Source organism: Monodon monoceros, unplaced genomic scaffold (assembly GCF_005190385.1).
Source record: "Monodon monoceros isolate NGI ecotype Baffin Bay Population unplaced genomic scaffold, NGI_Narwhal_1 Super_Scaffold_20, whole genome shotgun sequence".
NCBI classification, from domain to species: domain Eukaryota; kingdom Metazoa; phylum Chordata; class Mammalia; order Artiodactyla; family Monodontidae; genus Monodon; species Monodon monoceros.
This window is the reverse complement of record NW_021703777.1, coordinates 14,161,819-14,176,322: the sequence shown is the minus strand read 5'-3', so window position 1 is coordinate 14,176,322 and position 14,504 is coordinate 14,161,819. Positions and strand designations below refer to the sequence as shown.

Below are 14,504 nucleotides of genomic sequence, written 5' to 3'. Positions count from 1 at the left end.
GGGCTGGGCCCTCCACGCCTCCTGGGCGAACCCCTTGGCGCGCCCGTGCGCCCCGCACTACTAGGTGACCCTCTTCGGCCACCCAGCAGCCGCAGCCGCAGCCGGGAAGTCTCTCCGCCCGCGTGAGAACCCCGAGACTGGAGCCGGGAGCACCTCACTGTGCACAACTCCCACCCTCCGCTCCCTCCTCCTCTTGCTCTCTCTTCCTCTCCCTCCGCCCGCCCCCCGCCCCGCGTGCCTGTGTGTGTTCGGCACAGGCGAGGGGACCCGGGGAACAGTCCGGGCTCGGCGCGCGGCGGAGCTGCGGCTGCTCCCGCTGCTGAGGGGAGCGGCGAGGTGGCCGCCCTGCGCCTTCCCGGACTTCCCAAGTGGGGGCAGAGCCGCCGCTCACGGAGCCGCCTGTTAGCAGGCACAGGGAAAGCGGGACCTCCAAACTCCTCCTCAGCGCCTCCTCTCCACCCCCTTTTGGCCCCTGCCCTTGGAGAAAGTGGAGTGTGGCGCTCGGTCGTCGTTACTCCTTCAGACAGCTTCGCGGTGCACGGATTCCGCTGCTGCCCGGTGGGGCTCTCCGCTGTCGGCGCTCCTCCGTGTGTGCCTCCCCCCGGCGCACCTCTGTCGACGATGAGGAAAGGTCTGCGGGCGACAGCGGCCCGCTGCGGACTGGGGCTGGGATACGTGCTGCAGATGCTCGTGCTACCTGCCCTGGCCCTGCTCAGCGCCAGCGGCACCGGCTCGGCCGCTCAAGGTAAGGGGGTCCGCCGAGCTCCGCGCCACCTCCCTTCGCTTCTTCCTTTCCTCCTTCTTCCTTTCCTCCTCCCCAGTTCCCCTGGCTTCCTTAACCCGCCTCGTCTCCCTCAACTGGAAACCACTTTAAATTCTACTTTCCCAACTAGTCAAGAAGCTTTGGTTAGGATGATTTTGAATCTGTCTTCCGAGATGGGCACGGATGGGCCCGGACGCGCGGGGCGTAGGACCCACGTCTGTCTCCGGGCATGTGTCTCTTGCACTTTATGCTGCACGCTCACACGTTGTTGTACCTTGCGCACAGCGAGGTTTGGAGAGACTCTGGGCGCGGGTGGCTGCGTGGCCTGCAGTAGAGGCCCCGTGACGCGCAGAGGCTCCCTGCGCTGTGCCACGTCGGGGGTTGCCGGATCCTCGCTGAGTCTCTGAGCGCCACACGCCGAAGGGCGCTCCGCTACGGAAACGTGTCCGTGGCGGCCGAGGACCCGCTGGCGCCGGTGGCCCTCGGCTGCTGCTCGGGGCGCTGCGGAGACTCGCGGCGCCCCCGGACCCGCGCGCCGCAGCCCGCAGCAGGCCCCGGGGTGTGCGCGCCTCCTTCGCCCTCTTACCCTCTCCTCTCCGGCTCTCCCTCCCAGCCGGCGACGGAGAAACGTACCTCCCCTGCCGCCGCCCCCCCTCCCCGGCTCTAGAGGAAACGGACTGGTCGTTCAAACCAAAGCCGAAACTCCCCGGGGTAACCGGCCACTTTATAACTCTGACATTTTAATTTGATGCGTCTGAGCTTGAAAATAAGTGTCCGGGGCTCTGGGCAAAACCGGGATGGGGGAGAAGCTCGGCCAGGAGTTGCGGGTGGGTAAGGGAGAAGGGGAGGCCCGGGGGCTGGCTGCCTAGTTTCCTTCTCGCCCTCCGAGGGTGAGGTGATAGAGGCAAATCCCAGCCTTCCGAGCCTTCCGAGCCTGGGAAGCTGAGTGGAAGGGAGACTGCGAGGAAGGAGCCCAGGCGCCCCTCTCCGGGGTCTCTCTCGGGTCGTCTGGGTCCCCAGTGCCCCCGCCACCCTCTGGACAAGCCGAGGGCCCACCTGGGTCTTAACCGCCCAGTTTTGTGGCGGTCGCTGGCACAGGGGAGGGAGCTCAGCTCTTCCTTGGGATAGGGGTGCGAGGGATGGAGGAGGCTTCTGCAGCGTTCGGAGGTAATCCAGGCATCCCATCCTCTCGGTTACACTCGCTCCAAAGTTGGAAAGCAGAGGAGGTGCGGCGATAGCCTCAACTCCCCGGAGATGCTCAGACACTCCGGATGTTACCGACAGCATCCCCCTCAGATCTGCGGAGGCGCTGGGGACCAGGACGTTGGAGGCGGAGGGGGGCGCTGAGCGTAGGCTAGTGTGTTCCGGGTCGGGAGGTAAGTGATCAGCGAGGCTCTGCGGATTAGCCACAGCTACTTCGGGAGTAAATTGTCCTGCTGCCTCGCTAAGTAGCCACGCTCATAAATCCTTCCTTCCCTTCTTGCCAAATGCCTCCCATCCCCGAGGTTTAGCCCTGGTTTTCTCAGTCATATGTCTAAAGCTCATCTGCCTGTCCATTTTACAAAGGAGTCTCCCCTGAGAATCATAAACTTATTTCAGGTTTCTTGAAATTGGGAGAAGTTCTCAGGACGGCTGCTGAGGGTGCTTAGAGGGGGTGTTTGGAAGTTGAAGGGAGCAACCTGATGAATTGTTGTGGAGTCAACCGCGTGACTCCCTGTGGAATTCGCCTGCTGTTATTGGTCGCACAAAGGACTAAGCTATAGGGTGCGAGTGGGAGGGGGACCAGGCGGTGAGAGAACTGTTTGGGAAAAGGACAAATTAAAGTCCCCAAAGATGCCAAATAGGAGACATAGGATCCCTGCCGAGAGCTTCCTACAGCCAAATTAAAAAGACTGGGTAGGAAAAAGGATCAATAAAGATCATCAGACAGGAGATTGTGAGTGGATTAATATTGAAAGAAGAAGGGAGAAGAGATGAAAAGAAAAGACAGGACAGACTGAGCGTTTGCCACTTACACTTTTTTCGTCTTATAGACCAGGCAAGCCAGAGATTGAGGATTGCACCTACTCTTCTGATCTTAAGTGGAATAATTAAATGTATTCTTTTGGGTGTGTGCATTTCACTGCTGTTCTTCTCCGTTTAGTATAGTTTTTTTCTTTCAGTTCCTGGTGAGCAAACTATTTATGTTTGAATCTGTGGTCTTTGAGAGACACTATTCCACCACTTTAATCTTTGTTTTCCTCCATGTTGCAGGATACCAGCTATTCCTGTGTTGTGTGTTAGGTATCAAAAATGTAGAAAGCACCAAACCCTACTTTCAGCTCCTATCACTATCACTCTATTCCATTCCCCTAGCCTGTTTACTATTGAACTACTAATACATACACTTTCTTCTTAGAGTCACACTCCTATAATTCTCTGATAGTCAGACCTTCCATTCCTTCTAATGTCTTCTCCTTTCTTCTCTCTCTGCGGACTAGATCACTAGGTAAATCAAAGATGCTGTTGCTCCCTCAAGGTATGATTTCCTTGTGCTGAGGACTTAAAGATGGGAATAAACTATTTTTTATGGATGGAAGTATGTATGCAGTTAAGATGAGAAAGTTAATTTAAGCACTTTACACAGTGGAAAAGGTTTTTATTCTGTTGTTGGAAAGATACTAGAAAATTGGAAGTTTTAGGAAATATGTGTCTCTTTAGAGAGAGCCAAGAAAATAACAGATGTTTAAGATAAAAAAGCAGAATGGGTGTTATTTGTGAGTGTACTTCATTTTGTAAGTGTGGTTTGAAGACAGACATCAGTCATTTTAAACAGGTCCTTGGGAGATTCTCTAGACTTTAGGCAACAGCTTTCTCCTATCTGGCTATGTTCTAATTGTTTCGTTCAGGACTGCTGGGAACTCCTAGCTCCAGGGAATTTGTGGTGTTTCTGACTTTCAAGAATGAAAGATTTTACCAGGAAAAGGCAGCGTGTGTGTGTGTGTGTGTGTGTGTGTGTGTGTGTGTGTAGGGGTGTGTGTGTGCACTTGATCAGTTTGCTTCAGAATTAGTGCCCTCCTGTTTTATAAATGCATTTTATTTCTGGATTTACACAGCATTGATATTCCGCTTATCTAGCACCAACTAGTGTTATGAGTGTTAACACCACCAAACTCAGAACAGGAAATTACTGAAGATTCTAATTATATTGGGATAATTCTCTATTATTGTAAGATAATTTGTAATGTTTTTAAAATAATATACTTATTCTGAGAAAAGAGTAAAAATTACTTTCGTGCATTTATGCATATTGGTGTGGTACAAATAGACAATTGGCATGAAAGATTGAATTTCATGACCAGTATACCATATATTTTTCTATTTTAGGAGCAGAGTAAATTCATAAATTCACGTTTGGAATTTGCAGTAAGGAAAAGTAGGCTAGTTTACCTTTGTTTAGAACAATAATTTCATGTATTCTAGCTTAGGGAATACTTAAAAGGCTTCAGAGAGCAAACTTTTCAAGTACTTGCAGAGAATGAGGAACCATAAAATTGTTAACATTTATTGACTTCCTGGCCTTCTGTGTTCTGGATACTGGGGATTCCAAATTCAACAAGACAGGGTCCTAGAGCATCTCCCATTGTAGTCTGGTTGTCCTGATCAGAATACATACTGATCCTTTTTTGAGCAACCCCCCTGAGGACCTGAAGGAGGCACCGAGCTGTCCTAAATAAACTTTCTTAGCTTTCTTAGAACTATTGTTGAGACTTAAAAATAACTGTTCTCTAATGTATGCTGGGTTCTCCAGTTAGTGCAAATAGCCAGAGTGCCTTAACTGCGTTTAGCAGTTTTCTGATTTAGGTCATGGCTTTGCTGGAGCAGCAGAGGGAGTCACTCTGAGAAGAAACATTAAAATTACAGGCTGCAACCACTTCATGGAGATAATGGGGATGCTTGTGGGGTGGGGATTGAGGCAGTGCTCTTCCCTTGCTCTTTTAGCCTATATCTTTTTTAGTTTGACTTTGGTGTTTGTGGCAGTTAAAAACAAACCTGTTCACATCCCCACGAATTAGAAACCCATTAGCTCATTTGGATAGTGTATGCTATTAGAAGTAAAGTTCTGAACGATTATTGTGCATTTATTATGTCCCACACTGTATGCTATTTGTTAGGGACACAGAGTTGAGGAGACAGTTTCACCCTTCGAGGAAGACTGACTTACAAGCATATAATTATAATTTACTTTCTGAAATATAACAGTGGGAATAGGTATAGTATCTTCTGGATTTAAGCATCCAATGTTAGTAAACATAGGACTAGCTAGGGTTGTAGTGTGAGTGGTAGCAGGAGTTCCATGATTTCTGTGCAGAGAAACTTAAGGGTGGCAGTTTGGTTGCAAGTGGGTTGTTCTTAAAGCTGAGTTTGCATTGTAACTGTCTTATTAAATCTTACTTAGATTTAATAGATAATCGGTCTGGCTTTGGGGAGCCACATGTTAGAGACTGTTAGTGGTGTGTGCCCATCCTCCCTGGTAGTTTAGTGGTTACCACTGCCTCATAATGCTGCCTCCACCACCTCCTAGCTGTGTGGCCATTGGTGGGTTATTTAGCATCTCCGTGCCTCAGTTTCCTCGGATATAAAATGAGGATAAGATATACTGTAAGTCATATTAGGGTTGAATGAATTAATACATCTAAAGTATGTAGAGCAGAATTCTTTGGCTTCCAACTCTGTAAACCATGGGCAAAGAAATCTAGAAGTTAAAGAAATTAAAGGTCAATAATTTTGAACTCAGAGTAGAGGGATTGCTGCAGACACTGCTTCCCCCAAAGCAACAAATGGAGCTGTCTGAGGAGATGCTCCAAAGTACTGCAAACTCCTGGACATGGTGTGGTTCTTTGAACGGCCTGTGGGAAGCTCTCTCTTTTCATAGCCGCATTTCTTCCTTTCTGCACAATCTGGGAAAATTAACCTAATACCAGTTCTAAAAATGCCATTTTAAGTCAGAGCCTGTTAAGCCCTGGCTACAACCTCCACTCTTGACTTTCTATCTTTACAATGAATGTTGAAAGATAACTGCATAAATCCATAAACACTTTTATGAAAAAAAATGCAAGTTCCATGTTTTCAGATAATGGTTTTGAGAAAACCAGCCCTTTATGCAAATGTGGATTGTTTTTCTTAAAAAAAAAAAAGACACAAGTGTGTCTGATGAGCATAATTCAATACATGATAAAACAACACAAAAAAATAGAGTAAGTCTCATATATACTGAGTTCTGTTCCAAGAGTGCAGTCGTTAAGTCCAACAAAGTTAGCCAAGGTACCCAACTAACATAATAGGCTATATAGTACTGTAGTGTAATAGGTTTATAATACTTTTCACACAAACAGTACATTAAAAAAATGAACAAACACAAAAAATAAAGAAAACATTTTTACTTTTACAGTATGGTACCTTGTAAAGTACAGTAGTACCAGCTACATCACCGCTGCTTTTACGCTTGCTTCCGGACATCCTGGGCTTGAAATAAGGATATTATACTACTGTACTCTATACAGTACTGTACAGTAAAGTACACAAAAGCACAACCACTTGTAGAGCATGCATGCACGTAACAGTGTACACCAGGCACGTGAATAACTTACGCGATTGGACATGCGAATGCACGTTCGCATCTTTGAAAAGTTCTCAGCTTGAAGGTTCATATGTAGGGGACTTACTGTATAGAAAAATAGGTTGACTTGAAGGCAAAGCAAATTCACCAGGACTTTCATATATTCAAATTATATTTGCGATAGAAAGTTTCAGCATCATAATTTAGAACAACATGAATAATCTAGGTAATATATATTTTGAAAGTGTCACATGTAATTACTTCTATTTGTTTAATGGTTATTGCTATTTTTTTCATGTTTGGTGTATTTTTTTTTTTTTTTGGTCGAGCTACGCAGCTTTCAGGATCTTAGTTTCCCGACCGGGGATGTAACTCGGGGCCCTGGCAGTGAGAGCACTGGGTCCTAACCACTGGACAGTGAGGGAATTCCCTTATGCTTGGTATAAATGTTGTTTTCTAGCAGAATTTAAGATAAAACTAGACATTTGTGGGAGTTTTATGTTATTTAGAGTTAAGACACATCTTTCTCTTACAGTATTTTCATTCTGCTTTTATTTTTGGATTGCCTGGTCTGCAGTTACAAAGCCCCACGTTTCTCATTCTTTTTCTGTCTTAACCTAGCTCCTTAAAGCAATGTATGGGCTCTTCTTTGATTTCAGATTGTATTTGGTTTTGTTACTGCTTATATATTTGTGGGAGAGAGCTCCATGAATCTGAGACCTTGGATATTGTTCCAGTATCACTCACTTAGTTCAAGGATGTTTAAACTAGAACAGAAACTCACAGAAACTCAGTGCTGTGTTCTATGTGACTTTTTTGAAGTACCGTAAGTTTGCCTTGAGCAATATTAATAGATCTACTGTCTCCTTTTTTCTAGTTCTTAAAAAGAAATCCAGTAATTTAAAAATTTATAGTTTCTCTTATTTTAAATATTATAATCTCTAAATTTGTGGAGATTTTAATTTAAAAAACTTTATAGTAATAATTTCATGAGCTAACAAGATCAAAAATAGTATCTTTTTTTTCCTCTTCTCTACCTGATTAGAACTCTCAGAAGAATTTCTGCCTTTTCATGATAACCCAAAACATATTGGGTTGGCCACAAAGTTCCTTCAGGGTTTTCCATAACATCTTACAGAAAAACCTGAAGGAACTTTTTGGCCAACCCAATATATTCTGTTGCAAATATTTGGATGCTTTATAAACAAAACGTTAGAAAATATTGTTATAATTCTATAATTAAAAACGAGTTTTGGGTTGAAGTTTTAATGTGGTTTCTCACTTTGAGTATTCCTGCCCCCCAAAAAGTTGCTCCCTTAGGTTTATATAATGAGGTTTTGAAAGACACAGAAGAGTATCTCCAGGTACTTAAAACATATCTAGCCTTCTACACATAGTGTTAAAGTTACTGTGACTTTAAATTGAAATTAATTTGGAAAGTGAGCTGTAGCTTTGAAAATGCCAAATATGCGGATATTTGTCCTTATGTCAGTATACCTTTTATGAGCAGGAGCAGTGATGCAAAAGTGCTTTGTGTGGCAAAAGTATAAGTCTAACATCTGAAAACTCCAATGTTTGGGGACTACCCTCTTCTAATTAAATAACTAACCATGTCTCATTGCCAGTGTGGGAGTGGAATGAGAGAGAGAGAGAGAGAGGAGACAGGTGAGACTTTTTTTCATTTATGTGCCTGTTACAGTTCTTACTTAAAATGTGAGGGCACCAAATAATCATGTCAACAGATGATACTGATTAATCAAATTTAACTCCAGAGTTTCCAGTCTTATTTATTTTAAAATGTTGTGAGGATAAGGGTTTTATCTTCATTAATCATTGTCATTTGGGTCCTGTGGCTAGATTCATTTCTCAGCAATTATGAGAGCCATAAAAATGCCTCATGTAGATGAACGTATGTTATCTCTTCTTCTAACTAAGGATGTTAAACAACAGAAACTCCCTCAGCACATTTAACAAGTTTATTGATAAATGCTAACATTTCTCAGTTTTAGTCAATGTCTTAATTGATTATTTAATCATGGACTGACTGAACTCAAATGTAATTTATTGTCTTCTCTTTTTTTCTCTGTTCAGAATAAAACCCTTTTGTATGAACATTCATTTCCAGTAAAAACACATTAGTGCTTGCCCATTAAAATGCATCTGTAGCCCGCTTATAAGGGTAAATATATCTATGAGTAGAAATGGATTCAAAATTCAAGAAAATTAGTGTGCCTAATATAAAATATGAAAGAGCAGTGTAGAAGTAAAGTATACCATTTGTACAGAAAAGTAATTATTTTAAAATAGTGCATAATATATGTTCTCTTAGACAATAAAAGTTTAGTGCACTATGATAGGGCATGTGGTGTAATAATATCCTCTTATAAAGTACAGGCATAGTGAAATATGTTCATGTATCAGATAAAAGTAAAGGGGAACAGTTTGGGACTATTCTAGTCTCTATGAATTTGCAAGTTCATTTTTTGTATTCAAATTGAATATTTTAGATGATTCTAATATCTTTCTGGAATTTCAAGAACCTAAAAAAATTATTTCAAGATCTAGATCAAAGACTACACTTTAACAAATGGTATTCTCTAACTTTTACAGGAACAAAAAGTGACAGTCAGTGAAAAAAGCACTGTTGCTGTTTTATTATATGTGATTGTCAAAGACCTGTGTTATCCCTGATCCAAACCAAACAAATAACCAGATTACTACCACAACAAAAACTTTATGATTGGAAAGACATAGTAAATAATGGTAATTTCACTTTAAGCATTATGTCTGTGTGAAATATGTTGACATTTGAATTTAGCTTTTGCTAAGGGAAAATGATATATTTTATCTTCCATTGAATAAAGAGGTTGCCAAGTATCCACACTGTAGCCACCCAGTGGAAAGAGGCAAGTTTGGCAAGCAGCAATCTTGGAGTCATTCTAAATAAAACAGTAATTACGTTACCTGTCATTTTCTTTAGCAACTTTCCTTCTTCCTTCTGTATCTCCATAAGGTGATGAGACAGTATGAGCTTTAAAAATGTGTTAAGGATCAAATTCAAGGATTGAAAGAGCCTAAGACATTTTCCTCCCAACCTACTACAGCCATCACCCACAGAGCATGCAACTTGGTGGAAAACAGAAGCCCATTTCAGAAACTGCTCTCAGAAGCTGAGGAAAAACAGGCATGTTCAAATGATTTATTGCTTGTGCTATCAGAATAGAGACCTAAGATCAGTATTTCATCATAATATTATTCAACGGGCACTCTGACTTGAACCTTTATATAAATAGAGTCTTGATACACACCTACTTCAATTAACAGAGCAAACGAGTTTCTAAAGTATTTAAAAGATGTATTTTTGAAAGAAGTTACGTTTGGAGTTTACTTGAACCTGTTTGAGTAGGATGTACTTGTTTGAGAAATCTAGACTTAAATCAGTGGCATACTGATATACAGCATCCTTCAAAGGTCTTTATAAAATGCATTGATATTTCCTCAGCTACTCTTAAACAGTGTCATTAATAATGTCAGCGTTGTAAGTTAAATCTCACCTGTACATCAGAAATTGAAAAGCATTCTTAGGATTATATGGGAGTTATTAGGGACAGTTGTCCCAGAAAAGAATTTGCTTAAATGGAGTTTTATCTTTAATATAATTACATTTTTAGGAAATGTTGCCAATATCTTTCTCTTATATATTGATCAAAATATGTTTATTTTTGTTATACACACACACACACACACACACACACACACACACACCCCCCACAGTGGAGAAAGTTAGAGCTTACTTACTATAACCTGATGAAAAAATAGAGAAGAAAGATGGCTAGAAAAAGTTTTAACAATAGATATGTTTTCCCAATAGGGATGGGGGTAATCAGTTTATTGGATTTATTAGAAATGATGATCACATGAAAGATCTACATATTTTTTTAATCAAATTAAATAACTATGGAATTATTTCCTAGCAGTGTATTTCCAAGCAGAAATGGAGTAAAGAGTTATAAGAAGTAGACATATATAGTTCAGTAATTCTCTGTGAGCATATATATATATATATACACACACACACACACACACACACGCTTGCACAAATTGTGTGTGTGTGTAACTGTTTTTGTTTTAGGAGAGTTTATTTTCAAACAGCCTTGGCAATATCCTTAAAAAACAGCAAAACCTATCAAAGAAATGAAAACAAACTTTTAATAAAAAAAAATTAACAAGTAGTCATTGAATACGGAATCAGGTTTCATCACTGGTTTCTCACTGCAAAATTATATTCTTTTCTGCAAAAAGTGCCTTGTTGTCGACCAGTAGCTAAGTTGTTTACAATAGCATCCAGTAGAGATACCTCTGCCTCATTCATGTGATGGCTTATCTGATAGAAAAATTTCTTCCTGTCCTCCAGATGACAGAGACTGGGGGATCTCCACGTTCACTGGCTTATTTCAAACACGTGGAGAAGAACTTCTGTATTTTAACACACAGTAGACTATAATTTTTTGACCAAAGGAGGTCAGCTATCCTGTGTGCATGAGTAAAGTCCTTCATTTACATGTGGGAACCCCCTCTTCAGGAGAGACAAAGTTTCCCCTGGTAAGCACCCTGCCTGAGGTGACCTCTTAGGGTCGGGCTGATTGAAGGCAAAGTCAGTTGTGTTGTTTTTCCCTGAATTCGGTGATGATTTGAACAAATTTTTTTTATAAAAAATAAAATGGAGTTAATAAAATGGAGTTATGTTTCCAGGCTGCAGAATGTTTAATTTTCTTGGAGTCCCTCAGGTGCCATACAGGTGGCTTTATTTCCAGATGTCTCCATTACATCCATTGATACCTTGATTTAAATGAATAAAGATAAAGTTAGTTGAGGGGGGAGGAGAAAGTTTGTTAATAATGAAAGAATATAAAAAATTTAATTACACGTAGAGGGATAATGTACTTTCTTGCTTATTTTTAATATTATATTAAATGCAGATTAATATATATTTACATGACACATCAGTATGTAAATGTTAATTATTGCCATATGTTTCCACATCACTTGGCATTTATGAGCTAAGATTTTAAAAGATGCAATAAATTCTAGTGTGCAGGGAATTGTTTCCTGTGTTCTCTGTCTTACATATCATATGTTCATGGATGATATGGGGTTTTCATAAGAAAATATGTAATACTCTGTTAAGAAGAGCAAAGTAATAATAATGTTCCACAAAGTTTTCTGACTGCAAGTCTAAATGCTCATGAGAGAGGTTTCCTGTTGAATGCTGAATTGCAAGGTTAAAAAGAGGGTCTTAAAGATAAGAGTGGATTCCACAGTCCTTGAGTTTGTTTTGCACTCAGTGACAGTCACTAAATTAGGGAAAGGAATGTTCAAACAACACACTTGAGGAAAAGTGATTTTTATAGAAAGGAGCCATTTCTGCTAATAGCCAGTAACTGCACGTAACCCTGCTGACATTAAAAGTCCATTAGCTAAGTCCAGTTTAAATAGCAGCTGATGCAGTGTCAGCTAAATGCACCTTGGAATTTTTTCATATAATGCAGTAATAGCAGCTCCATAATTTTTTTCTAAAACTACATGCATTAAGTAAAACAAATGTCATCTGATAGTAGTGGCAGGGCTGCTAATAAGCAGGCAGAGATTTGTGATGAAACAAAAGTAACAGTCTATATAACAAGAAGATAATAAATGGTAGTGATGGTTTTAAAAGGGAGCCTTTGAGAAAAATCATATGGAGAAGCTTAAGCTGAAATCCAGAAAGAGTTGTTTCCATAGAAGTGCATATTAATGTGCACTACTTTGAGATGCTCATTTGAAGTGAAGTGACTTTTTACTGTCAGCCTCAGAGTTCAGTATCGCAGTGTATTTTGAAACAACAGGGAGCCCTCTCCTTAGACCCTGATATGTGTGTAAATGGCAGGGAAGTGGGGAGAGGCGGTAAAAGGGGATTGAAAAAGGAAAATGAGTGAAAAGGTGAAAACAGAGGTATAACTTCATGTGTGTTAATACCTTTAAGGTGATTACTGTGGTACTGTTTTTAAGCAATATGATTTATTAATGCTGCCTACAGTGAAATCAGAGGTTGAACTGTTGATATTCTTCCCCCATCTGTTTTTCCATCCTTTGAATATTTCCCAATCTCCATTGGAATCCTCTGAAAGACAGGAAGTTTTACTGCAGATTTATAGTAGAATCCAAGAATTTTGAATAACTCCTCTTAAAGAATTCTCTAAGACAGTGTTCTGTAACTATGAGACCATTGTGAAGACAATGAGGGTTGCTCAGTAATCTAGTGTGTGAGCTGACAAGAGGGCAGTAATTAATGAGACTGCGTACTCACACCACTATAAAGTACTACGAGAACCTCCATGCTGACCACCCCTCCCCATTATCAGACCATTAGTAAAACCCTGTACAGGCAACAGTGGGGAGCTCTGCTTAAGCTTATGACCCTAATCACTTGTGTATAAGCTTCGTGCATATTTTCAGAATGGTCACTCGAATTCTCATCACACTTTGTAGTACTCAGAATTATTTATCATTCTAACCTGAGAATTTATTTATAAGTCTAACCTGAGATATCACATCTTTTGTTTATTTTTATTTTAAAGTTAACTCAGTTTTCTTTACATGATTAAAAAAATACCTCACATAACCCTGCGTTGCTTGAAAAGGGGGGAAAAAGAAAAAGAAAGGAAAAGGAAAAAAGAAGAAAAGGACTACTGTTTAATCACAATGGGGTGGCAGAGATCTCCCTTTTATGTTCACAGATTTTCATACAAGCATTTCATAATAAAATCAAGAAGTTCTCTTTGGTGTTGGTAACTGTTTTAATTCAGTTCAGGCCACTGTAAGGGCTTATTATGAATGAATTGGAAGCTTCTAGAGACAGACTTTATGCAATTAAATTCCTAACCAAAATCCCATTTACTAACATATTGCATGAGGGACTGATGAATAATCTTGTCTTTAGTATGTAACTCAAACATTAATAACAGATGCAAATATGCCTCAGTTCAACCAGTGGGCTTTGATTTTTAATTCTAAGCTGACTTAAGTTTTTTCAAACTAAGACATCTGTTAAAAGTGACTATTTCCCGTATGTTTTTCCTTTTCTGTTGCATAAATCTATTGCAGGAAGAAAAGAGAATGCCATAATATTTGGCCGCACAGTAAATTTGTACGCATCTATGAACGAGTGTTGTGAAATTGAATTATGTTGAAAATTACAAGATGATGCTAGACTGATTGAAATAAGACAATTATTACATTAGAGTTTGGAACAGTTTTTAGAAAAAAATCACCCTGCAATGTTAATATACTGTTACTTTCTTGGAAGTTTTACAGTGCATCTTTTTTTGGATAAAGAATTACATTTTTAAAAATTTTGAGTGAACACAATATATAGTTTGGTTTGGTGCTAAATTCATTCATTTATGCTTGGAAAACTTTTCTTAAAATAATCTTTAATAATGTCTATTCTTTACTGTGATTTTATGGCTGTGTTTAGAATAGTGAATGGTTTAGATCACTTCTTTTTTCTTTTTTTCTGTTTAACATTTCTTTGACTGTTAGGGAATTAAAACATATTAGATACATGCACGTATGTGTGGGTCTGATAATTTCCTGTATAGGAAATTAATCAAAATGCATTGAAAAATATGAATCAATCAAATCAATTGTTTATAATCAAGAGTATTCTTGGCAACTATGCTAGGGAAATACTAACGCAACCTTTATATAAATAAGTCTTTTGGTAAAAGTGAATAAACTGTGCTAAACTCTAAGCTTGAAAATTGCGTACAAGTTTAAAATCTCTTAGCATCACTCCACATTTGTAAGTAGAATGTCAGAATCATAATACTATTAACATCACAGAATTGTGGGGATTAACAAGGTTATCAAAAGTGAAGAATTGAGAGCAGTGCCTGGCACCAGATAAGCGCTTAATGCCATTAGCGGCTGTCATTGCTGTTGCTGTTGTATTTTCATTATGTAAGTCTATACACCATACAACAACTTTCACTTGGCACCATTATGAAAATAATTGAATCTATCACAAGAATGAGAGGATTGCACTCAATTGGGGGTACCATCAGGTGGAAGAACATCACGTGAACCAACAAAAGCATGTTG

The 14,504-nt window shown here is 40.3% G+C and overlaps 1 protein-coding gene across 2 annotated transcripts in view; it reads left to right on the top strand.

Annotated features, from left to right (window-relative positions):
* The first annotated feature begins 291 nt into the window (after positions 1-291).
* UNC5C (unc-5 netrin receptor C) overlaps positions 292-14,504 on the top strand; it is a 402,361-nt gene continuing 388,148 nt past the window's right edge. For both annotated transcript variants that reach the window (XM_029234530.1, XM_029234529.1), the window contains exon 1: positions 292-745. In XM_029234530.1, coding sequence (XP_029090363.1) covers positions 622-745 — 124 coding nt within the window. In that variant the 5' untranslated portion in view covers positions 292-621. The remainder of the gene's footprint in view (positions 746-14,504) is intronic.